At 40.6% G+C, this 26,795-nt stretch overlaps 2 protein-coding genes across 7 annotated transcripts in view; one reads left to right on the plus strand and one right to left on the minus strand.

Moving 5' to 3' along the window:
• Positions 1–3,529, minus strand: part of FGL1 (fibrinogen like 1) — a 29,836-nt gene extending 26,307 nt beyond the window's left edge. The window contains exon 1 of the mRNA XM_054720325.1: positions 3,394–3,529. The gene's annotated coding sequence lies outside the window, so the exon portion shown is untranslated. The remainder of the gene's footprint in view (positions 1–3,393) is intronic.
• Positions 3,530–4,055: 526 nt separating this feature from the next.
• The window catches only part of PCM1 (pericentriolar material 1), an 85,989-nt gene continuing 63,249 nt past the window's right edge, over positions 4,056–26,795 (plus strand). Inside the window, exons 1-8 of one of the 6 annotated variants that reach the window (XM_028152623.2) lie at positions 4,328–4,392; positions 5,851–5,920; positions 15,679–15,796; positions 18,413–18,658; positions 20,358–20,627; positions 21,584–21,757; positions 21,940–22,056; positions 23,516–23,704. In XM_028152623.2, the coding sequence (XP_028008424.2) occupies positions 15,701–15,796; positions 18,413–18,658; positions 20,358–20,627; positions 21,584–21,757; positions 21,940–22,056; positions 23,516–23,704 (1,092 nt within the window). In that variant the 5' untranslated portion in view covers positions 4,328–4,392; positions 5,851–5,920; positions 15,679–15,700. Of the gene's footprint in view, positions 4,393–4,446; positions 4,595–5,080; positions 5,381–5,850; positions 5,921–15,678; positions 15,797–18,412; positions 18,659–20,357; positions 20,628–21,583; positions 21,758–21,939; positions 22,057–23,515; positions 23,705–26,795 lie in introns of those variants that run through there. The other 5 variants (XM_054720105.1, XM_028152624.2, XM_054720106.1 and 2 more) reach the window with 5 other exon arrangements.

Below are 26,795 nucleotides of genomic sequence, written 5' to 3' on the forward strand. Positions count from 1 at the left end.
TAGAGGCCCAGTGCATGAATTCATGCACCAGTGGGGTCCCTCAGCCTGGCCTGTGCCTTCTTGCAATCTAGGACCCCTCAGGGGATGTTGGAGAGCCAGTTTTGGCCCAATCCCCGCAGGCCAGGCTGAGGGACCCCACTGGTGCACAAATCCATGCACCAGGCCTCTAGTGTGCATATAAGATCTTTGGTTAATCTTTTCCTGCCCTCTCCCCTCCCCCCTTCCCTCTGAGATTCATCAGTCTGTTCCATGTTTTCATGTTTGTGCATTGAGCATCTGCCCTCTGGTGGTAATTGTGTGTCATAGGGTTGGCCGGTTGCTTATATTTTCATATATATATATATTATTAGAGGCCCGGTACATGAAAATTCATGCACTGGTGGGGGGGGGGGGGGGGTCCCTCAGCCCGGCCTGCCCCCTCTCACTGTCTGGGAGCCCTCAGGGATGGGAGGTGACCTGGTGATCAGGGGAAGGAGATGCCCCATCACACCTCTGCTGCTGCCACTGCTGGCAGCACAAGCCTCGGCCAGCCCTGGTTACCTGAGCCTCGGGTGGCCTTGGGTGTCTAGGCAGTCGCCATTTGAGGCTTGCCTGTGCCTCGGGCCAGCCCTGCATGGCTGTGGGGCTGAGGGGACTGGGGGACTCTGGAGGCAGGCGCCCCAGTGGGGCTGAGAGGACTGGGCACTGCCATCTTGTGGCTGTGGGCACTGCCATCTTTGAGGTGGGGCAGTCAATTAGCATATTCCCTCCTTATTGGCTGTGGGTGCCGCCATCTTTTGTGATAGCGTGAGGGTCAATTAGAATATTCCCTTTTTATTAGATAGGATACACACACACACACACACACACACACACATACACACACACACACACACACACACACACACACACTAGTGGCCCGGTGCACGAATTCATGCACATTGAAAGGAAATTAATTAGAAGACATTTTAATATCGCTATTTGCCCTTTCTCTATAATAGGAGTGTCAACCAAATTCACGATCAACAATGACAGATGGAAACACATGCGTGCAACTGGCGCCAGTGAGAGCTTTATATGTATCATGCATGTATGAGTCAACTTAGTCTTTTATAGATATAGAATAAACTTGCTTAATTAGACCTGCTTTCTGATGTAGCTAGACTTTTTCCAGCCCAGTGAAGCAAACCAACTTCTCTTTCAGGTAATTGTCAGCAACACAGCAGTAAATATCAACACGAAGCAGATTATTATTGTAGATCACGCAGGGAGAACAAAGGGTAAAATATTTAACTGCCACAGTGTTTGACTATATTCTGTGCAGTGAGAAAACCTGAAGTCATTTTCAAGGTCCATCATTTCTTACTTCTTTTCAGTCAGGTCAAGTTTCTAAGCTTTCTAAATCTCCATTTTCTGGCTAATGAAAAGAAAATGGGATTCCATCGAGTCTCCTATCTACCTACTCCAGGACTTCTGTGAGGATCAAATGAGATGAGGCACATGAAACGTTTCACAGACATTTGGTTAAAATGTGAAATGTGTGCGCTTTTCTATAAAGCAAGTCATGCTCCTGGGCTGAAGAAACTGCAAGCAGGCTAGTCGTCGCTAGGGAGAGGAAGCCAGACGTTGCTACGTGACATCATTACCCAGCGTCCATAGCCACCGTTTCTGGGCTGGGCTGGGCTATGGGCTGCATTTTGCACCATGGCAGCATCAGCTGCGATTTGGTGGGGTGTTGCTCTGGGGTGGTGGCGGGGCCTGTGTCCCATTTTGGGGAAGCCAAGTGTTGCTTTGTTGGCGCCAGGTCCGTGCTGCTGTTTCTCTGTAAATGGCCAGTGCATGTCACAGCAGCTCCTGTGTTGAGCGTCTGCCCCCTTGTGGTCAGTGTGCATCATAGCAACCAGTCGGACGGGCGGAGGGACACTTAGCATATTAGCCTTTTATATAGATAGATAGATATGAGGGGGACCAAAGTTTTGCCTCCTCAAAATATGCCTTTTAGGACTTTGATTTTAGGCTGGTTATTAAGAAAACAAGACTCAGAAAGGAACTTTGACCCTCCCCCTTATCTGCTTAAAGGAATTTAAATAGAAAAACCTGCTTAAAGCATAATATCATAGACTAAATGTGCCAGACCCTGAGAAATCTAGCAAAGCCTGTTTGGTGAGCTTCCTTCTGTGTACCATTGTTTCTGGGTGGCCCAGCCAGCATTTATTACATGTTTGCTCTTTCTATCCACCTCTAAACTGTTCGCTTTCCCTTTAAAATCCCAGATCCTTGCCGCCCTCTCATTTGTTCAGAATGGCATATGTCTCAACTGCCAGTGCCTCCTTGGGTCTCATATTCTTATGGCACCCCCTGCATTATATCTGTAATACAGTTTGGACATTCTTCTCCTGTTAATCTGTCTCATGTTAATTTGATTATTAGCTCAGCCACAACAACTTAGAAGGTTGTTCTGGAAGAAAAATTATTTTTTGCACCGCCATATAAAACAAAATGGTAATGATGATGATACTGATAGCTAGTATTTTGAAATCTTATACGCTAGTACTTTTTCCCATGCATTTTCTTCTTTAATCCAAAAATCCCTCCAAGGATTCAGTAGACCTCGGTTTCAACCTGGGCTCTACCACTTGGAGTCAAGAGCTTTGGTGATTTATTCAACCTGTTGTTTGTAAAATGAAATGAATGCAGAATCAATCCCTTCGGGGTAGTTGTGGGAATTAATATAATCACAATAGGAGAGATGCTTACCTCCGTGCCTTGCACAAAATAGACACTACGTAAAGAGGCTCTGAGAGGGTAGTGACTTGCCCAAGACCTTAGCGCTACTGAGTGTGAATTCGAAGGACCTAGGGCGCGCGGGATTACAACCAGCACATCCTGGTTAGCTGCTCTAAGCTCTGTGCACTTTGTTTTCTTACAAAACAGAATTTGTTTACATCACACCGTTACATCGTTCAGTAAAATAGGAGCCCTTCAAGGGCGACGTTTTTGTTAGCTAAGTAATCAGCACCCAAAGTACTAAAATATGTATGACAGAAAGAAGTGCCAGACCAGTGCACCGAGGCTGAGCCTGGATACAGTTGCAAATGACAGGAGGCTGGAAGAGCTCCCGCGCCTGAATTATGCAGGGAGGCGAGTTCCAGTAATTGGTTTTGTGAACAGTTTCTGTTGGTCATTGAGAGCAACTTGTTGTTGGAACCCAGATGCCCATTCATTTTCCCTTCCTTATTTTGCTTAAAACAAGCCAACAAGCAAAGCAGAATTATAAACTGCCTAAAAATATGAATGCCCTTGCCCTCCAGCAAAACTGACCAATTTTAACTTCCCAGGCAGGCACACCTGAAAACCTTACATATCCCTTTGTCGCATATTTTTGTTTTACGAGAGAACTGTCCATTTACTAACCTTAAAAAAGCTGCTGCTCAGAGAGAGGGGTCAAAAAAAGAATTCAGAATGCAGTTTTAGAGAAAATTTCTCAATATTAAATTCTGACGTAAATCATCTGGTCCTTCTGAAAAAAAAAAAAAAGTAGGACATTTATCCAAGGTGGCATTAATGATTAATATTTATGATCTCCCACAAACTATATATATATATATATATGGCTTTCGGCCAATGAACGCCCGTGGATTTTTCTCCTCACGGGTAAAACCTAAAACTAGGTTGGCAAAGACCCTTTTGTCCCCATCCCTTCGTGACCGGGAAGTGGGTGGACAGGGAATCCAAGAGCGACCGCGGACTTGGGTCAGGTCTCCTCCATCCGGCACCACCCGGAGCTGACACCCCCACGCAAAACGAGAAGGCGCCTCCGCTCTTTTTCCAGCTGCCAAGGGCAGTGAACCCCCTTCCGCACAGGCCTCGAGTCCCCAGTTTCGCGAGCTGCCTCGGGAAGCGCACAGCATGCTGGGATTTGTATTCCTCTCCCTTCTGGCGGAAGGGCGGACACGCCTAACCCGGGGTCCAGTGGCATTCTGGGATATGTAGTCTCTGGTTGTTCGTTGGTGTAAGCGGCACCGGCAGACTGAGGAGCCTAAAGTGATACCCGAGACTCCGGCCGGTCACGTGACTGCAGTCTAGCGCGGTGAGCGCACTGCGGCCCCCGCCCCGGCCGGAGCTCGCAGCGCGCGGCCGTTGCCGCGGAGACGGCGCACGTCGCCCAGCGCGTAGCCCCCTCTGCCGCCCCCCCGCCCCTCTTCTCCCACCACAATGAGATCCTAAGATGGCGGTGGCTGCGGCGGTTGGCGCCGCCTGGCTGAGCTAGGGAAGGCGGCCATTGGGCCCGCGGCAGCCCGGGAACTGTGGACTCTCCCTGCTGCGGTCTCCAGGGGAGGACCGCGGTCGGTGGCGGGTCGAGGGGGCTGACCGTTACTCCGCCCGCGGCTGGAGCGGCCGCTCGGTTTCCAGGTAATACCTGCGCGTCCCTCGCCCTTGGCAACCGAGGCAGCGCGGCGCCGGGGGCGGGGGAGCAACGGCTCCGGGACACTTGACCCCTCGGGCCTGGCCTCGGGCCACGCCTCGGTGGGCTCCCGGGTCTTCGCGCTGCCTGCTCCGGTCCCCCAGGCAGACAGCCCGCCCCCTCGTCCGGACCGGCCGGCGCCATCTCCGGGTGAGCGTCTGGGGCGCGTTCGGGACCGCCGAGCCCCCTGCCCGCCTCCCCGCCCCTCTTTTCCGCCCCGGGGACGAGGCCGCCCCGGGAATGTCCCCCGAATGCGGGGAGCGGAGCCGGGGGGGCGGTGTGGTTGTCAGCGGCAGGGTGGGATCTGGTTCTCGACGGCCTGGGGCCTCGGGGGCCATCGTCTCCGTCCTTGTGCCCCCGCCCTCCCCCAAATTCCATTCTGCGGGGCTCTCTCGCCCAGAATTTGGGGTGAGGAGCGACGCGGCTTTCGGGTCGGGCTGTGAGCCGCGGGATCTGCTGTGCGGGGTGTTCGTGGAGCCGAAGGGCCGCGGGCGGCGTCCCGGGCTCGGGCGGCCGGAGAGGCGCCTGGTGGTGGCGAGCGGAATGCCGACCCGCGCCCCTCCCCACGCCGTCGCCCCCCGCCCCGGTCCCTCTGCACGTCCGGGTCGGGCGGGTCTCGGACGGGGAAGCTGCGGGCCCGAGGCCCGAGGCGATGCGGGGAACGCCGCCCGCTCCGCAGACCCTGCGCTGGGGAGGCGGGGCCTGCAAACTTTCCGTCCCCGCGGCCCGCGCGGGAGCTCGCCTTTCCGAGAAACAAAAACAAAACACACACGCACACCCGCACCCGCAACACTTGTGTGCGTGTGTCCTCTGCCCTCCGGGTGACGGGTCGTGTTTGGGCGCCCCCAGCACCCCCGCCCCGTGGTCGCTTCTGGGTGCGGGGGTGGGTGAAGCTCAGGGCGCACCTGCCGGCCGTGCGGGGTTTCTGAACTGGAGGTAAAGCTTGTGCTTTTGTAACCACAGTTATTTCTCTTTAAGAAAGCAGGTAGCTTTCACACAAACCCCTTTACCCCCCCCCCCCCCCCCTCGGATGGACAGAGTTGAGGAGAAGTTGAGGGAGTGGAAGTTAAGTCTGGAGAGGAAGCCTTGGCACGGGTCTTCCCGGGGTGGTTAGGGCGAGCCGCTTTCCTCTGGGTTCCAGCGTAGGTGTTCCGGTCTGACGTGGCCGTGTGGTGGGAATCTTACAGGTTTGGAGGATTTAAACATTTGTGTGTATCGCATTGTTTCCCAAAAAGGATGAAAGTAACTTGAGTTTAAAATATTATTGGTGAATTGGGTTTTTTTTCTTTCCTGTTGATCTTCTAAACCTATTTTAGGTCTAAACAACATAGTGCTTGTTATTCTGTACTTCCTAGTGTACAGAATTTACTAAAGTTTTTTTTTTTTTTTTTTTTTTTACTCAAAAGCAGACAACAGCTTTGAAGTGTAAAGCAAAAAAGAGCTATTTCTGAGCTGCAAAGACTAGTTTCCAAACAGGTAATTTGACATCATCATATATGTTACTGCCCCTCGTATTATAGTTGAAGACTTTATGATGAAGACTGCAGTGAAAACACCGTGCCAGGTGGAGGGCCCTCTCTGCCTAGTGAACACACAGTCCTGGTTTGCTGCCCTGTTTGCCTGCCTTTTGGAATGCCACTTTGGTCTGCCTCCATACTTTTGTTAGAAAGGAGCCATATCATTCCTAATTATTAAATACTGGAACACTTTGTGTAATGCCTTGTGAAATGTCTTTCTTTTCATAGAATTTCTTTAGGTCTGTGGTCAGCAAACTCATTAGTCAACAGAGCTGCAGTTTGCCGACCACTGCTTTAGACCAGTTGAGTTTGAATTTGTCCTATAGCAACTGTTTGGATAGCCATATCCATTTATTCTTAAGTAATCTTGTACAACTTCTCTATTATTGCTCTTATTTTTTTATTCACAAACAATTTTTTGGGTTTGTTATACATACTATTGACTAGAGTTTATTTTTTTCTTTTAGCTGTCTAAAGTTACTTTAAACATTAGTTTCTATGCATAGAGTATTATTAAATCCTGGCTATGTGAAGATACTCTCTGACCAGCAGAAAAAAGTCAGTGTACTAGGAAGTTCATTGAGGGAAAGTTTGCTAAGGACAATTTAGAAATTAAATTACTGAGGGATGAGGAGTTGGAGAAATTTTTGTTTAAAATGTTTTAGAAATAATCTCTTTTTTAAAAAATCTCAGTCTGAATTCTGAAAATTTTAAGGCAGACCATTTTCTAAATTTATTTAATATGTTTTTGCTTTCTAGGAAAGCAGACAGATCTTCAGCTTCCTTATGAAATAAGCTGACCCTCATGAGAAAATTTGACAGTGGATTTATATCTTAATAGGGGCCCGGTGCATGAAATTTGTGCACGGGTAGGGCCCCTAGGCCTGGCTGGTGATCAGGGCTGATCTGTGGGGCGACCGGTGAGGCGGTTTGGGGGCCCCCACTGGCATCGGCCTTGGCTAGCCTGGCGCTGCCCGCTTGCTAGTCCTGCTGCTGGTGGTCGCCTCCCTCTGGCACCCTCCTTGGCTGGCCTGGGGCCTATGGGCTGGGGGCAGCTCCTGCATTGAGTGTCTGCCCCCTGGTGGTCAGTGAGTGTCATAGTGAGTGTTTGTTCCCCCGTTATTATATAGGACTAGAGGCCCGGTGAATGAAACTCGTGCACTGGGGTGGGGAGGTCCCCGGGCTAACCCCCCTCAGAGTCCGGGAGCCCTCAGGGGATGTCCTACTGATGGCTTAAGCCGCAGTCTGGCCTCCCTCTGTGGGAGGCAATCGGGCTGATCAGGGGAAGGCGCGACCCCCATCACCCCTCTGCTGTTGCCACTGCCGGCTGCTGCAGCCACCAAGGTGTTCTCATCAACATGGACTCCAGTTCCTTCACCACAAAAAAAATGACAACTTTCTTTAGGCATTTTCATATCATATGTCGCATAGGATATGACCTTTCTTTTTTATTTATCCTCACCTGAGGATGTTTTCCCATTGATTTTTAGAGAGCGTGGAAGAGAGGGGAAGACAGAGAGAAACATCAATGTGAGAGGGACACTTCTATTGGTTGCCTCCTGCATGAGCCCTGACTTGGGCCCCAGCCAGGGTGGAGCCTGCAACCTAGGTACATGCCCTTGATCAGAATTAAACCCGGCTACAGGGCCAGGGCTGGGGGCCGGGCCACCTGCAGGTTTGTGTCTCTGCTGCTCTGGCCCCAGCAGCCTAGCACTGCGGGGCTGGGGTTTGGGGCCGACCCCACTGCGTGTTGTTCTCTCCGGCTCCGGGGCCTGGCGCGGGCCGCTCTGTCTGTTGTTCTCTCAGGCTCTGGACCCATGCCAGGCCCCTCCTCCTGAGCTGGTTGTGACGGTTACGGTGTCCTGGCCTAATTTGCATATTACCTCTTTTTATATATATATATATATATATATATACACACACACACACACATATATATATATATATACACATATATATATGTATATATATATGATTATAATTCTTAGTAGTATTTTCTTTTTTTAATTGTCAGACTGTAACAGAATAGGACAAGAAAAATGGAATTCTGGGGAAAGGTCAAAAGTGAGTGTGTGCATTAGAGTTCTTTTTTTAATTTATTTATTTATTTTATTGATTTTTAACAGAGAGGAAGGGAGAGGGATAGAGAGCCAGAAACATCGATGAGAGAGAAACATTGATCACCTGCCTCCTGCACACCCCCAACTGGGGATGTGCCCGCAACCAAGGTACATGTCCTTGACAGGAATCGAACCTGGAACCCTTGAGTCTGCAAGCCAACGCTCTATCCACTGAGCCAAACCGGTTTCGGCTGCATTAGAGTTCTTAACACTAAAGTATGTAGTAGGAGTTTGGTAAAATAAAAAGAATTGTAAAATGAGTTATAAAGTAAAATAATTTTTCTTTTAACATGGTAAGGAAGATGGATAAGATTAAACAAAAACATAGGATCTTTGGGCTAACTCACATTAGAAGAACTTGGTTTTCTCAATAGGGTTTGGCCACCTGAAGGAGGCAAGTATATTTGAGACCTGGGGGAAAATATAAAAGGTTTGGAATTCTCACATTGGAATTCATTGAGAAGCCATTATGGATACATAGCAATACATCTTACAAATTTAATTGAGTGCCTACAGGTGGTACTTAATGACTGAAAAGTACTTGAGATATGGCAGTGAGCAAAACAGACCAGGTGCCTTACCTCATGGAGTAAATTTACATTTTGAAAATGCGTGTGTGTGCATGTATGTGTGTGTGTAGTATACTGTAGTAATGGACACAAGCAGTGCCATTTTATATCTGTTCCCCACTGACAGGTGCAGAGTAGAAGCGGAGAAAAACCATTAAATGAATTGACAGAATAGGCAAATAGGTGAGGAAGTTAAGGATGCTAACAAGGCATTTTTGGAATGGCTTTCCTTCACAGACTGATTACTTGAAAAAATTACCTAATGACCATCTTTTCAAATCCTTCCCATTAGTAAACAGATGACAATTATGGAATTGACCCTCACCACCCTGTTGAAATTTCTCTTAACAAAGGTTATCATCAGTAATCTTGTTGCTAAGTCCAAGTGGACATTTCTCAGTACTTTTCTTACATGACAAAATAACATCTAGCATTTTTATACCCCGTCTTTATACACTTTTCTCCATTTCTAGTACACTGGTTTCCCTTCAGTCTTTTTGTACCTTCACGGTGTTCTTTTTCTCTTTAAATATCAGTGTTCTTCATTCTTTTCTCTTACTCTTCATCTTTGCCTGAGCCTTCTGTTCCATTTTAAGTACTTTTATGACTGTATGACTTGCAAATTTCTCTCCAGCCTAGATTTCACTTCTGAGAGATTCGTATTTGTTCACTAGACAAATTTAATTTGGTATACCATAGGTATCTCAAACTCAACATTTTTTCTCAACCAAAACCTGTTCCTTTTCAAGTCACTTTGAATGTATCATCGTATACCCAGTTGCTCAAGCTACAAGTGGTTCTAGGGTCATCCTTGTATTCTTTCCTCACTGCCTCATCTCCCTAGAATACGTAGTCACCAATTCCTGTGATTCTGCCTTGGAAATCTTGCTTGTATTGGCTCCTCTACATACCTACTGTTTTGATTATTGGAAGTCTTTCTATATAAATAGTAGTTTATAATAATAAACTATATAAATAATAGTTTATATGAATGTGTCTACAGAATAAAATTTAGAAGGCAGAGATCCTATATTTCTAATGGTGACTCTGAGATGATTAGAATGGTTGGCATGAAGAAGAGAGAAATAATTTGCCTTTATTTTGCACCTTTTATGGGGTAGATTTTTATAATGTTAAGAGAATTAGTCCACTTCCATTTTTCAGTTTTAACTTTTTAAATATTTAATGATCATTTTTTTAAAAAAATGTATTCTTATTGATTTCAGAGAGGAAGGGAGAGGGAGAGAGAGAACATCAATGATGAGAGAGAATCATTGATCGGCTGCCTCCTGCATGCCCCACACTGGGGATGAAGCCTGCCACCCAGGCATGTGCCCTGACCGGGAATCGAACACTGACCGGGAATCAAATCCTGAATGGTTCATAGGTCGACTCACCCACTAGGCATGTGCCTTTTTAATACATTTGGTATTATGTTATTACATACTAGAGGCCCAGTGCATGATTAAATCATGCACATGTAGGGTCCCCTAGGCCTAACCTGCCATTCAGGCCATATCCACTGCCCCGCAAAGCCTAGCACGCTCTGCGGACACTGCTAGCAGCCTGCTCCCCGCTTTTGATGGCAGGGGGTCCGCTGGTGCTGGAGCGGACACACAGCTCCCCTGCTTTCGCTCCCCGCTTTTGATGGTCCGCAGCAGGACGTGGGCTCGCTGCCCCAGAGGCCCCTTCTGTGCCGCAGCACAGCCATGGCGCAGACGCTGAGCTCGCGCTGCTGCTGGTGATGCAAGCTCAGCATTCTGCTGGCCCAATTGGCCACCCCGGCCACCCCAAGTCCCGCCCCCTGCGCCTCCCGCTGGCCCAATCGTGGGCGTAGCGGAGTGATGGTAATTTACATATTACCCTTTTATTATGTAGGAAGGATTCTACCTCATTGTATTGTTAATCACAATATAACAGTAGACAAAGTTTATTTTATAAACTTAATAGACTTTATTTAGGAAGTGGTTTTCTTAGAAAGGTTTAAAAATATTTGATCCATTTTTTCCCAAACTAATTTTAATGAGTTCAAACTGTTTTAGAACCTTATTTTAGTAGTCTTCAGTTATTAGCCTAAAAATAGATTGTTAATAAATTTACAAATTTATCTTAAAGGGCTTATTACTCTATTGCTAGAAAGCATAACATACTCTAATTTTAAGAAGTTATGTAAGAATTTTTACTTACTTTTAATAATTTTCCAATCTAATTTACATTTTAAGACAATTTACTTTTAGTACTTTTAAATAAATCACCTGTATTGCATATGTATTTTTAAGCTGTTTAATATTACAGATATGATCAATGGTTCATCATTGATTTTTCTGTCTCCTTCTCTCTTTCTGAAATCAATAAAAATATTTTAAAAATAATAAAAATGATATCAATACATCTAGAATATAGTAGTTGCCAAATGTTTAGTTTAAATGAGTCATTTCAGCTTATTGGACATATCTATCTATGGGTATCAATTATTGCAAAAAATGTATAAGACAGAGAAAAGAGGAAAACAGCTTCATATTCCTATCCCTCTAACCCAGTGGTCGGCAAACTCATTCGTCAACAGAACGGCAAACCGCGAGCCGCAGTTTGCTGACCACTGCTCTAACCAATAATTGATTGCATGCAAGCATTTTATTGTATTTTCTTAAAATCTGTATACAGCCGAAACCGGTTTGGCTCAGCGGATAGAGCGTCGGCCTGCGGACTGGAGGGTCCCGGGTTCGATTCCGGTCAAGGGCATGTGCCTTGGTTGCGGGCACATCCCCAGTGGGGGGGGTGCGGGAGGCAGCTGGTCGATGTTTCTCTCTCATTGACATTTCTGGCTCTCTATCCCTCTCCCTTCCTCCCTGTAAAAATCAATAAAATATATTTAAAAAAAAAAAATCTGTATACAATTTTGCATATTGCTTTTTTCCTCTTTTACACTATACTAGAGGCCCGATGCATGAAATTCGTGCAAGAGTAGGCCTGCTTTCTCCCGGTTGCTGGCACTGGCTTCCCTCTGGCACCTGGAACCCAGGTTTTCCTTGCAGCCCCAGCTTCGTCCGGAAGGTGTCCGGTCTAATTAGCATATTATGCTTTTATTATAGATTATTATAGATGATGATATATTATAAACACAGGCAATATTATTTAGCTTTCATAATTACATGTTTTGAAGGGTACTCTTCCCTAATAGCATTCAGTCTACCGTTTGATATTTAGTTTGTTTTCAATTTATTACAATTTTAGCATAATAAACAACTTCCTTTATTATAGTCTCCTCCTTTTCAACTGTGCCCCCACCACCACTCCATATTTTTTTAAATTAACTACGGAGACGTAGAAGTACTAGATCAAAACAATTTTAGTTCTTGATACAGTATTGCCAAAATGCTTTCTGGAAAGCTTATACCTGTTTAGGTTCTCACCATAATGACTGAGTGTCTGGTTTCCCTTTGCTGTCATTAGGATTTAATAATATATATAATTGAGCGAATTTAATAATCTCTTATTTTGATTTTCAGTTGGATTGTATTCATATCTTTATCATTTTATGTTTACTGATTTTTTTGTAATTTGTGTGATCAGATTATTTGGGTGGGGAGGGTTTTTTTTAAAAAACATTCTTCATATAGTAAAGATATTAACGGTATACTTCATATTTATTTCAGTGGTTTTTCCCAATTTATCATTTACTGTTTATTCTCAGCATACTTAGAATTTACTTTTATGTGAATAAAATCTGTTGAACTTTTTTTTTGGTGCATCCCACATTAGTAGCTCTCTTTTTAAAAGTTCTATTTTGTATGTTGTTTGATTTTTAAAACTTATTTTTAATCTACTTACTATCTTGGTGTTGTATAAGGCAGCCTTTTTCAGTTGGAGAGAATTAAACTCTAATGCTCTGAGCCCTCCATTGTTTACTGTGAATTAATTCCTCTCTGTTTCTGGACTGGTACTGGGTATGCACCATCCTTGGAAGAATTGAGAAAACAGTCACTTAAGTCATTTTCCTGGGTTCTGTATCTGAGATGAAGAATCCTAATTATAGAAAGACTGTTAAAGCTCTAAATAAATCTCTTTCAAAATTGGTTAGCAAATTGCCTCATCAACTGAATAATCTTGCATCAAAGACTTCTTGTGAGGATTAAATGATAAAATGCACATAAAATTGTATAGTGCTTGGCTTACATATAGTAAATACCAAGATATAGATGGTAGCTATAATTTTTCTCATTTTTTTCTAATTAGGTATATTTGAGGATTTTCTTTTTTGGGTGGGTACTAATTTACCCATATGGGCATTCAATGTGGTTGAATTATCTTGGAACTAGTTTTCTATTTTCTTGACTTCTATTGCTATTCTTTTTATTTTTCATACAGTAATTTTTTTCCTGACTTGTTTATTCATACCTGTTCTATTAAATTCCAAGAAGAATTACAGTGAGGTTTTTGTTGGAATTTTATTAAGCCTGTACATTTAGAAAAAAAATGGTATGTTTGTAATACTTGACTTCCTACCAGAGAAGAGAGTTTGTTTTTATCCTTATAAAATTTTATCTTCTATTGTTTTATAGAGTTTAGTAGTGCTTCTCCACATAGGGCAAATAATATTATTCCTACATATTTTTTTTTGTCACTACAGACAGTCCTCTGGTTACGTCGTACTTGATGTACATCGTTTTGTGGTTACGTCTCCATCTCCCATTTATTTATTAAAAATAAAGTTCCGTCATTTTGACGTATGTACATATGTGCTTGATGTTTTTTATTATTTATTTACCACAAGGTCAGGAATTGTCTCTCTTTTAAATTTTTTTACTGTTTCACTTCATTACTGCTGTGTCTGTGCTCCATGTGAGTGACGTAGGTGCTTATTATGTAGGTGGGTTCCGACTTACGGAAAAAAGCGCGTAACCCGAGGACCTACTGTATTATAAGTGGCATAAATTTTCCCAGTGTATTTTCTGAAAGGTTATTGGTGATTATTTGAAGTTGTCTAGGTTTTTTAATGCATATATATATGTGTGTGCATATATATATATATATATATATATATATAAATATGTTTATATTGATTCTAGAGAGAAAGGAAAGGAGAGGGGGAGAGAGGGAGAGAGAGAGGTACATCTATCCAAGAGAGAAACATCAATCGGCTGCCTCCTGCACATCCCCTATTGGGAATCGAGCCTGCAACCTTGGGCATGTGCTCTGACCAGGAATGGAACCAGTGACCTTTTATTTTTTATTGTTAATTCTTACGGGAGGACATTTTTCCATTGATTTTCAAAGAGAATGGAAGGGAGGGGGAGAGACAGAGACAGAGACAGAGACAGAAACATTGATGTGAGAAAGACATCAATTGGTTGCCTTCAGCATGTGCCCCGACCGGGGCCAGGGATTGAGTCTGCAACCGAGGTACATGCCCTTGACCGGAATAGAACCCGGGACCCTTCAGTCCGCAGGTCAAGGCTCTATTCACTGAGCCAAACCAGCTAGGGCCAAACCAGCGACCTTTGGTGCATGGGACAACACTCAACCAACTCAGCCACAATGGCCAGAGCTTAATGCATATTCTTTAAAAATACCACCTTCTCTCTTTTCAGTATTAACATTTGTTTCTTATTTTTCTGTATTTTTTTTTTTTTTTTTTAGACTTCCGAAACAGTGCTAAATAACTGATAATGTGGCATTCTTGTTTTGGTCTTTATTTTAATAGGGATGTCCTTCAGGTTTTATTTTAAAATTATTGGCCATTGGTTTAAAATGTACTTTTTTCAACTCCAGAAGTTTATTAAAGTAACGTATGTTCATTGAAAAAACACACACAACCACTATAAAAATAAATATAGCTATAAGGAACTGTCAATATATTTGTACTTTTAAGATTTTTTTCAAATTTGAAGTGCTGAATTTTATCACATCACTTTTTATTTTGAGATGAAAAAATTTAATCTGCCCTGTAATCAGTTAACACATGATTCTGATAGGTATCCTAGCATTAAAACATCCAGGGGATCAATCCTACCTTGTCATGGATGATAGTCCTTTTAATATTGTGTTCTAGTGATGAATGGGATAAGTTAGGATCTTAGAATTAAAGCACCTAGTATTTGTATTCATCTTTGACATTTTTAACTGCATCACCTTGGCAAAATTATCTAACTCCTTTTAATGTTAGTGTTATTGTTTATAAAATGAGAAGCCTATTACAACCCTGATGTCCTTTCCTGCCATTAGATTATAAAGTTGTCTTACCCTCTCCTTCACTCAGCCTCTCTCCAACAGGCACAGTTCCATACCCAGGGGAAATTTAGTTCACAGGTTATGTAGAAATCTTATTTTCTCTTAAATATCTCTGCTCTTAAACCTTTGCTTGCTTCTCCCATTGCTGCTACTGTTTCTTATCTCTGACTCGGGCATGAAATTCACTTCCTTCCTTGATTTTTACAAAATTCCTAGAAATACAATTTAAAAGGCAAAGTATTTTAAAAGTGATTTAAGCCACTGTATTCTTTGCTTTTATAGGCCACCCATCTAGTCCTGCTTCTTCCTGCCTTCTCGTCTTGCTTACCATTACTTTCCTTTCTATTAAAACCAAGCCTTCCTCAGTGTTTCATACAGAGCAGTTCTGCCCTCTGAATCTTTGACATAAAGCAAATGCCCTGGTTTCTGGAGAGTATTAGTTTCTTTTCTAAGAGCACTATTGGTTTTAGTTATTAATAACTTTTTCCTACCACATTATCTTTTAGGACTTTGTTGAATAAATTAAATGAAATAACCTTAAAGTTTACAGGCAAGTCTATATAGTGGATATTCAGAGGTTTTCCTTCCCTGCCCCCGCCCAATCACTCCAACTACTTAGCTCATATTAATCATACTATGTCTAAATCAATGTGTTTGTGATATGTGGTTTTCAGTGCCTCTTTTAATTTTGTAAAATCAACTTTTCCGAGATTCTTTTATATTGCTAAGTTTCATGGAGTGATTTAAATATTAGAGTTTGTCTTTATGTGTTAAAAAGGTTTTTACTTGTTTTATAGGAAATTAATTGTTAAAGCCAGTATGGCCGCAGGAGGAGGTCCTTTTGAAGAAGGCATGAATGATCAGGATTTACCAAACTGGAGCAATGAGAATGTTGATGACCGACTCAACAATATGGTATGATTATCTTATTGATGGTGTGTTACTGACTACTGATATTAAAATTCAGCTTTCCCTTGACTTAGCTAAATCAGACTCACTGAAACTATCTGTAAAGTAGACACATGTTTTCTAACTGGCCAAGATATTAAGTCAGTGATGGCGAACCTATGACACTGACACGTGTAGCCATTTCTGATGACACGCGGCCGCATGCCAAGGATGAAACATTTGCTGCTCCTGAGGATGAAACATTTGCGACTAGAGTCTTGGAGTTAGTTTTTTCCTCAAAGTGACACACTACCCGAGTTATGCTCAGTTTTTTGGCGAAGTTTGACACACCAAGCTCAAAAGGTTGCCCATCACTGTATTAAGTGATGCTGGGCTATTTGTTACATTAGTGAAGACATTTTTGTTTGCAGGTAACAGATACCAACTTGAGTTAGCTTAAGCCAAAAAAGAGGTTTCTTTAATAAGGATATACAGCTGTTTTATGGAAAACAGTTTAAGGGAATAAAGTTGGGTTTTAAGAAGGGACTAGAAAAAGGAACTAGAAAGTTTTCAAGAATTACTTTTTGGCTACTTTCACTCTCCTTCTGAGTGCCTCTGTTTAACACAACAGCCCAGCTTTCTCTCTCCTCTGCTTCACATGGTGCACTATGGCTGCCCTTTGATTCTAAAGTTTTCAGTTATAGCTGCAATTAAATACTGATTAGTTATTTTTTTCACTGACTAGTGACATTTTGAAGTATGAATATCCCAATTTAGATTAGATATGCATCTTTTTTCCAGTTATCTATGGCAGGATGGGATGGGGTAGATAGACTAAGAGGTTGGCAGGAACACCAACACATGGATTGGGGTGGAGGGACAGTTTGTAGAGAAGGAAGTTTTGTTATAAATGAGGAAGATATCCCAAAGGTTTTATTATTGTGAAACTAAAGGATTCTTCTAATCTGGATATGGTGGGAATTTATAGACTTTTTGTTGAATGAGTTAGGTTAGTAAATAAAAATGTTTTCTAGTGGAAACATTAAGCATTTTTTGTTATAAAATCTTATGTAATAAGAACACTGTTTCCCATAAAAATAGTAAGTTATGTTTATTGCTCACTGTACACTAGGCACTGTGTTAGATGTTTTCTACATGTTATTTTTAATTGTGTTTTAAAGGTGACACTATTTTAGAGATTAGGCAGCTGTGATTATGGGAAGTTAAATTGCTTAGGGTCATGCAATGGAGCATTTCTTCAGAAAACAGTAATTACTTTAGAACCCAGGTTGACTCCAGATCTGCCTTCTTATCATTCATACTAACTTTAAAGGAGGCCAGTAAAGGTATCTATAAATTCATTTCCCTTATGTATGTCTAAGCGATCATTATGACTGGTCGACCAAATGACTGGTCACTATGATGCACACTGACCACCAGGGGGCAGATGCTCAATGCAGGAGCTGCCACCTGGTGGTCACTGCACTCCCACAGCCAACCTCCCCTGGCCAGCCAACCTCCTGCGGTCTCTCCACCGGACCAGCCCCGATCACTGGCCAGGCCGAGAGACCCAACCCATGCACAAATTCATGCACTGGGTCTCTAGTTCATAAATAATAAAGAACCATTTATAAAAATGCTTTTGAAAATATTCAGACTGACCCTAGGGTTGGAGTTTGGGGATTTTTTTTTGGTACTGATCTAAAACTGATGGTTTAGTAATCCTCCTATATAATAAAAGGGTAATATGCAAATTGTCCCTGTGACTGGGAGTTTGACCAGGGGTTGGGGCCAGCTGGCCAACAGCCCACGGCCCCTCCCCCTGGCCAGCCCCGCCCCCGATCAGCCCCCCTACCCTGATCAGGGGCGAGGCTGGCTGGCCAAACACCTGGAGTCCCTCCCTCATCTAGCCCTGCCCCCAATTGGCCCAGATTGGGCGGGCTGGCCAGACCCCACCCATGCACAAATTCGTGCACCAGGCCTCTAGTCCTAGCTAATAAAGAGGGAATATGCTAATTGACCCTCATGCCATTGCAAAGATGGCAGCGCCCACAGCCAATAAGAAGGGAATATGCTAATTGACTGCTCTGCCCTCATATATGGCAGCATCCACAGTCACAAGATGGCGGCGCCCAGTCCCCTCAGCCCTGCCAGGGCGGCAGGCATGCGGCAAGGCCTGCTTCATGTGCCTGCCTCTGGAGTCCCCCAGTCCCCTCACCACCCCCAGCCACCCAGGGCCGGCCCGAGGTGCAGGCAAGCCTCAGATGGCAACTACCTAGCTGCCCAGGGCCGCCCGAGGCTCAGGTAACCAGGGCCAGCTGAGGCTTGCGCTGCTGGCAGTGGCATCAGCAGAGGTGTGATGGGGCATCGCCTTCCCCTGATCGCTGGGTCACCTCCCACCCCTGAGGGCTCCCGAACTGTGAGAGGGGGCAGGCCAGGCTGAGGGACCCCCCACCCCCCCCCCCCGCTCCAGTGCATGAATTTTTATGCACCGGGCCTCTAGTAGTAAATAATTGTCTCTAAGATTACATGTTGATGTGAAAGTGTTTTGTCATTTTTAAGGCTGACCAAAATTTTTTAAGCATAAGTGATTTTCCTGGTTTGATAGAGGCCCTATTAACCCTTGCCTTTATTTTTTTAAAGGATTGGGGTGGCCAACAGAAGAAGGCAAATAGATCATCGGAAAAGAATAAGAAAAAGTTTGCTGTAGAAAGTGATAAGAGGGTAACTAATGATATTTCTCCGGAGTCATCACCAGGAGTTGGAAGACGAAGGACAAAGACTCCACACACATTTCCACATAGTAGATATGTGACTCAGATGTCTGTTCCAGAGCAGGCAGAATTAGAGAAACTTAAACAGCGGATAAACTTTGGGGATTTAGATCAGGTTAGTGCATTATTTTAAAAATAAGTTATGACTAGGAAATATTTGAGATGGCTTAAATAATTTCTTTTAAGTAAAATATTGAGCTTTTTATTTTTTCTTAGTTTCTGTGCATGGAAAGAATTTTAATCAGTGATGATAATGTAGGTTCTTTGAAGGGCAACAAGGTCTTATTTCTAAATTTGCTAAAGATGTCTTTCTTTACTTTGTTACTTTACCTTATTACTAAAATTATTTCATTATGAAACTAAATTTTGTATGTTAGTACTGAATAAGATTGCTATTAAGGAAAAAGGAAAATCCATATTAGAATATTTATTATTGGCTCTGTGGAATGTGCTGGATAAACCTCGCTTAGAATAAAACTAGGGTTTATATTAGTAATCACTCAAAGTTTACAAGTAAGAGCAAGTAGAAATGATAATGAACTCTTTTTTTTTTTTAAGATGCTGAGCTTTATTTTTTTCAATTGTGGTAAACTACACATAACATAAAAATTAACCTTCTTCACCATTTCTAGGAGTTCAGTTCAGTGGCATTACTTACTCTCTCACCTTATTGTGATACCATCACCACGATCTAGCTACAGAACTATTTTCACCTTGGAAAACTAAAATTCTGTTCCCATTAAAAAACAACTCCTCATTCTCCCCTCCCCACAGCCCCTGACAACCACCATTCTACTTTCTGTCTCTGAATTGGACTGCTCTTGGTACTTCATGTGGGACTAGGTATAACAACTTGTGCTGTTGGTCAGTGATCGGCAAACTCATTAGTAACAGAGCCAAATATCAACAGTACAACGATTGAAATTTCTTTTGAGAGCCCAATTTTTTAAACTTAAACTTCTTCTAACGCCACTTCTTCAAAATAGACTCGCCCAGGCCGTGGTATTTTGTGGAAGAGCCACACTCAAGGGGCCAAAGAGCCGCATGTGGCTTGCGAGCTGCGGTTTGCCGACCACTGCTGTTGGTGATGAGTTTAATGTTAATGAACTTCACATGTGCTTTACACAGTATTTGTCCTCTTTGTGACTGGCTTATTTCACTCAGCATAGTGTTCTCAAGGTTCATCCATGTTGCAGCACATGTCAGGATTTCCATCCTTTTAAAAGCTGAGTAATATTCCATTTTGTGTAAATGATAATGAACTCTTAATATTTTACTATAACATTGGTACTTTATATAGATAAACAGGTTTTCAGATATGCATAAATGTAGATCAAGTCTTGTATGGTGATGATGATATGTCATTAGTCATTTATTTACTAATTATTAAACACATATTATATGCCAGGCACTGAGCCTAGTACTGTTTTAGGCGTTGCTTCATAAAAACAAACCTTTATGCTGGTGTTCATATTAGTTAACATTGATTCATTGGGTCTAAAGCCTATACAAAAATCTGTGAACAAGAAAGACTAGCAGTGTGAGTCATAAATATGTCCCAGTACTTTCTGTAGATTAATCTTGCTGATATCATTAGTTGAATAGTCTGAAAATTAGGAATCAAATTTGTACCAATCAAATTTTGATATTTTAGTAGAATTTTGTAGATCTGAAGCTATTTCATATCTTACTATAAGGTGTTTATGCACACCTCCTGAATCAATCTCTGATGGTGAAACTGACTAAGAATATTGGAATTTTTTTAATTGCTGAAAGGTTAATGTTTGTGGATTTGTTTTCTTTTTCATATATAGAGAAGCATTGGAAGTGATTCTCAAGGCCGAGCAACAGCTGCTAATAACAAACGTCAGCCTAGTGAGAACCGAAAGCCCTTCAACTTTTTGCCTATGCAGATTAACACTAACAAGAGCAAAGATGCTGCTCCAGGTCCTCAAAAGAGAGAAGTGATTGGCTCAGCACAATGTAAAGAGTTGTTTGCTTCTGCTTTAAGTAATGACCTTTTGCAAAACTGTCAAGTCTCTGAAGAAGATGGGAGAGGAGAGCCTGCAATGGAGAGCAGCCAGGTGGTAAAATGTTTCTTTTGCTCTTTGCCTTCACAAACCTCAACGTCTAAAACATTAACATTAAAAATCTATATATATATAAAAGCCTGAGCGACCATAACGACCAAACAACCGGTTGCTATGACGTGCACTGACCATCAGGGGGCAGATACTCAACATAGGAGCTGCCTCCTGGTGGTCAGTGTGCTCCCATAGCCAACCTCCTGCGGCCCCTCTTCCCTGGCCGGCCGCCCCAATTGCCCGATCCAGGCCTGCCAGCCAACCTCCCACAGTCCTGCCCCCCCCCCCAAGCACAAATTCATGCACCGGGCCTCTAGTATAATTATATTAGATTATGCACATAGGAATATTTGTTAGGTAGAATTAAAGTACTCCCTGACACTTTTCATTAATTTTCAGATTTATTCAAAATAAAGTAAATTTCATTTTACCTAAAACGATTGTAGAAATGACATATTCAGATAAATCAAGGATGCTGTTTATCTGCCAAATACTATATTGTCAGTTTTTAGTAAAGGGGGCTTGGGAGCAAAGTGATCAATAGATTTTATAAGAATTTTTAAAAATGGTGATATAATTCTTTGGAAAAGTACTTTCAAAAGTATTTATAATACTTTAAAATTTATTTATAAATAAATATAAACATTAGAAAAAATTTATATAAATAATAGTTTGATATGCAGTTCTATAAATAAAAATATTCAGGTAAATATGTAAACGAATTTTGAAATTTTTAAGTTAACAGTAATTGGAGTTATTAAAATAGCTGATTATGTTTTGATGAAATTCTAAATTTGATTCAGGTGTTTTGCATGTATGAATTCACACAATTACTAGAAGTATTTTTAGTCATTATATTGAAGTGTAACATATATAAAATTGTTGCTGTTGAGTGAATTATGCTCAGTTTTACATACTCTTTACTTTTATGCCTTTTTAAAAAAATATTTCCCCAGCAGATTGTAAGCAGGCTTGTTCAGATTCGTGACTATATTACTAAAGCTAGTTCCATGCGGGAAGATCTTGTAGAGAAAAATGAAAGATCTGCTAATGTTGAGCGACTTACTCATCTAATAGATCACCTTAAAGAACAAGAAAAGTCATATATGAGATTTCTCCAAAAAATCCTTGTAAGTTATGGACCTTTTAAATAATGTATTGAGTTATTTTTTAGTATATCAGTGTACATGTACTGGTGACATTCTGTGCCACTTCAGAGGAGTTGATATATTTCAGAAAATCGTGCCATCCGTTATAACATTTTACTGCCCTTTTTAATAGTTGTATGATTTATACCACTAAAATATTTCAGGCTAGAGAAAATGAGGAGGAGGATGTTCGGACTATAGATTCAGCTGTGGGATCTGGTTCTGTAGCTGAGAGCACATCGCTAAACATAGATGTGCAGTCTGAGGCTTCAGATACCACGGTAAGCGGCTTTTGGTAATTAAAGTGCTAGAAGTGAAGATTTAAACTTTTCTCCCATTTCTCAAGATTATATTTTTATAGGCATTCCTTAATGAAAAATATATTTCAGGGAAGAAACTTCAAATTGTTAATGCTGACTATATTCTTTTTAAACCTGGAAGTTTAAAAGTTTTATTTACTAACATTAAAAATACAGTTTTAATGGTTGATTTTAAAATCTAATAATTTCTGATCTTTATCTTACAGAAACAAGGTTTTTCTAGTTTGTTTTGTTAACCACAAGTTTACTTATCTTGAACAGCATTGGGAAAGTTCAAATTCATCATGGATATAAGAGCTATAAGTATAGAGTATCACTGCTTAGCATATTGTATATTTCAGGTCGCCAAGTTCATTTGCCATTGAGGACTCATTTTAAGGCTATTAGGATTTTTCATTTCTCAGGTTAGTCTAGGAACTGTAGCAAATCAGATGACTGAAAAATTGAGATGAAAATGGGACAAGGTAGTATTTTCATTGTCATTTATTCACACAGAAAAATACTATAACTTCTGACTCTACAAAATGAGATTTCTTAAAATATATCTTGAAAAATAATCAAGACTTTACAGAATTTTGAGGAAAGATTTGTAAAATACACTTAGTTCAGAGAAATTAGTGTGCTTTGAAGCTATTTTGCTTTTAAGCATTTTTATTTTAATAGATGCACCTATAACTGCATTAGTAAACTTCAAAACCTGTTACCAGTAAACCTTTTCTTATGAAACATGATATATGTATATCTTTCATCCCAAATACTATTCAGCATTAGGAATTTGAAGGTTTGTTTCCTTTTAGTATTGACCTGCATACTGGTAGTTTCTTATCTGCCTCCTTTCACTTCCCTGCCCTTCTTAATTTAAAGAGGAAATTTGAATTTTTTCTCTCTACATTATTTTCACCAGGAGATATTCACAGGGCTTGATCAAAATAGTTGTAAAAGAATGGATTCTAATGAGGAAATTGTTTTTCTGTTTATAGTGGTGCTGGGAATAATTTCTTCCTCACCTTTCATTCCAGCAGAAATGGAAGGGTTGGGGGCCTATGGGTAAAGGAATTCTGTTGGGGATGGGTGGGAAATGGTATAGTTGGTTATTACAATGTTTATATAGTGTTCACTATGAAGAGAATTTTTAATAACAAAATCATTGAAAATTGATAAATAACATAGCAGCATAAATGTTAAAATATGCATTAGCAGTTGTATAACTTGGAAATTGTCTAGGATAAGATAATTACAATAAGCAGTAGTCTAGTGTAAAGAAATTTAAAAGTCGTAAGTTTATTGACACTTGTGGGAGGGTGGATTGATTTTTTAAAAAAATAGACTGGTAAATTTTCTGTATTTATTTATAAGGGTGACTTGTATGTTAAACAGGAGTTTGTGTTAAGAAATTAATATGCTACACTATTTAATAAAGGAGGCATCTTTTAGTCTGAGAATTCGGCCGTTCATTGAGGACAAACTAGGGAATTCAGCTTCACAAGAACAGGTTTCAGACATTGACGTTACTACAAGTCCAAAAGGGAAAGGTGACAGACCTCCTCAGAATGACAGGGAACTGAGGCCTAATAGGAAATATAGCCGAAAACGTGGATTTCCCTCAAAGGTATATACTTCACAATATTAACTTGGGAAGTCTGTATATGAGCAGCTCTTTTGTTCATATTTCCTCTTCCTTATTTGCTTTTCTGTTACTGCTGTTTTTCTTAAATATGTTATAAACATGGTTAATTATATTGTAATATGCTTTAGCAAAATGCTGTTTTTTAATGTTTTTATTCTTTTCTGCTTTCTTATACTCCTCTCCAGGGGTTAAATTTGGCAGCTGTTTTGAATTTGCATTAACAAAGGACCTGAAACTTAAAATCAATTTTTCCTTTGAGAATTCAAAATGTAACAAATTTTTTTGCTATTGAGAATTCAAAATAGACCAAAGTATCTGCCTTGACCATTACTTGCCTTTTGGTTTGTAGTTGTGTTCCTATTGGAAACTCCTTCTATTCTTGTTTTGTTGTTTTTTTGTATGTGTGAAAAATAATCCAGTTGACTTTGTTTGCTAATGTTTTTGCAATTTTTTTTCCTCCAGTGTTTGCTCTAAATGATTTTCTTTTAATTTTTCATTATTTGCATAAAGGCACTCGGGAAAGGTTTAAAGACAACTATTTGTATAGTTCCAGTTAAACAGTTTGAATAAAAATAGCATTTCTAATGGTGCTCATATCCATTTGGCAAGAATAAAGGGCTATTTTAATAACTATTTTAAGACTAATTTCATGTTTTATTACTAGCTTATTACCTAGGATTAGTCTTTCTTTTATGTACATTTTTTGTTATGTACATACTTTATATTTTTTTGTGTATGTTTAAAAATGGCAAAGCTTAACTTCTAGGTGTCTTGTTTTTTTTATGGCTCCCACAAGAGTTTGAAGATACAGATTAAAATCAGCTTTGGTGATGTTACTATAAAGTGTTAAGCGAAAGGTACCCCAATTCAACAGAAAAGTCAGTGAAGTAGTTGATTATTTTTAAAACTACTGGCATTGGAGAAGAGAAAGTGAATGTGAAGCACAGTAGATATTCTTTGAAACTAATGTTCTTTAAGTCTTCTAAATAGTGACAAAGAGAACTTAAGAGTTGATAATTACTATAGCATAGTATTTGCCAGTTCTTTCCCTAAGACATTACATATACCACTTTCCTTATTTTAAGTTCCTTTTAATAACATCCTTGTAAATGAATCATATTATTCTCCTGAACTTCTTGGAGTTTATTCTAATTTGAGTCTCTTTAATTGTTTGATTCTTAGGGCCATCCTACAGTAGTTCTATCAGTACTCTGTTCATAAAATTATTTTAATTTCTCAGAAAAAATTCATAATTCCCACCGACTTGATTCTTTCTCTGCTCTGCAGAATCTGTCATTCTTCCTACCCCACCTTTCCTTCCTTAACATCCTATCAAAATGTAGTATTCTGTTAGAAGAGTAGGGGGAAAAGTTGTGATCTTACCTGAGAGTCAATGTAATGGAAAATGATTAATATTATCAAGCTGCCTACAAGGGCAGAGTCCATTTTATGGATTATTTTATAGATGGGATGACATTTGGCATAATTTTTAAACAGAAGCCTTCCACAAATACTTATGTCCTCATTGTTTTCCCATATTCATCTTTTTCCTTACCCTTAATCCTAGCTCTTAGAAAATTTGTAGGCTTTTAAAAATACCATTTAGTTTTTTTCATGTCTAACTTTGTTTCCCAAATCAAACTATGCTTCTTCAGAGATTATATCTTAGACCTCTGTGTTTATAACTATCTAAATGCATAATTTTGGGGCAGATAGTATGGTGTTAAAAACTCAAAACTAGAACCTAGGAATTTTACTTCCCCGAACTGTGATATTGGATAAATCATAGCTTTATTTTCTCTGGGCTTTTAATTCCTCATCTTTCACATAAAAAAAAAAAAAGTTGGGGTGCATATTTATCTGAAGTGCTGTTTAGCCTTAAAAATACATTTGCATTCATGAAGAATACTGGAGGAGCCTCAGCTAAGTAGAGGAAATGTAGGGTTTTCTGAAATCAGACTGTTAACCTGTATGTAACTCAGGATTTCATGCCCCAAGTTATTTATTTATTTATTTTTAAAATATATTTTATTGATTTTTTTACAGAGAGGAAGGTAGAGGGATAGAGAGTTAGAAATATCGGTGAGAGAGGAGAGAGACATCAATCAGCTGCCTCCTGCACACCCCCTACTGGGGATGTACCCGCAACCAAGGTACATGCCCTTGACCAGAATTGAACCTGGGACCCTTCATTCCGCAGGCCGATGCTCTATTCACTGAGCCAAACCAGTTAGGGTCCAAGTTATTTTTTTAAATCTGTAAACTAAAAGCATGCTTGTTGAAAGTGACTCAGGAAGTTTAGTATGGTTTGAAGGGTGGATACAGGCTTGGCTTCTTTTTGGGTTTCTGTTCCATGCACCATCCTCTTAGCATGTTCTTATCCCTAAGTATTTTTATTTCCATTTTCTCGACTTCCCTTTATATTTGATAGTAGTCCCCACCTACAGCCCTTAGTTCAGCTTTTTGAAGTATTATTCTGAAATGTTATTTTTTATGGATGCGAAAGTTATTAAGCAGTAATAAAACCTCACTAATTTAAAAAATTGTTGGGAATTCATCTCTGGATTAGTGAAAAATCTAAAGGTAATTGTGTTTAGTAAATAGTTCAGAATTCTTTATAATTAGAATATCAAAGTTTTGCAAATGGATGTGACTAACAAGGATTAAAGTTAATTTAAAAAGTTTGCTTTTTAAAGTGTAAAAAATCCATAATACTATGTTGTTTAGTAAATCCTTTAGGAATAGATAGCTTTCAGGTTACCTTGAGGTCTGAACTGTTTCTGGGAGATGGGAGAATTTTTAAATTAGGTGGAGTTATAGACATTCTTGAAGGTTTTCTTTTTTTCCTAGATCACATTTTGCCTTATTTGTGCGATGTTTCTTTTCCTAATTAATCACCATTAATTCTTTGCTGGAATATTTGATATCAGTCTGGAGACATTTCTCTTAGTCATTCCATTAAGATCTGTACCTATTTTTGCTCTGGTTTCACATTTTACCAATGACTTTGATGAAATTATTTTGGATCAAGTCTGAGAAAGTTAACTACTTATAGTTACCCCTCCTCCTTCAG

This window comes from Eptesicus fuscus, chromosome 8, assembly GCF_027574615.1.
Source record: "Eptesicus fuscus isolate TK198812 chromosome 8, DD_ASM_mEF_20220401, whole genome shotgun sequence".
NCBI lineage: Eukaryota > Metazoa > Chordata > Mammalia > Chiroptera > Vespertilionidae > Eptesicus > Eptesicus fuscus.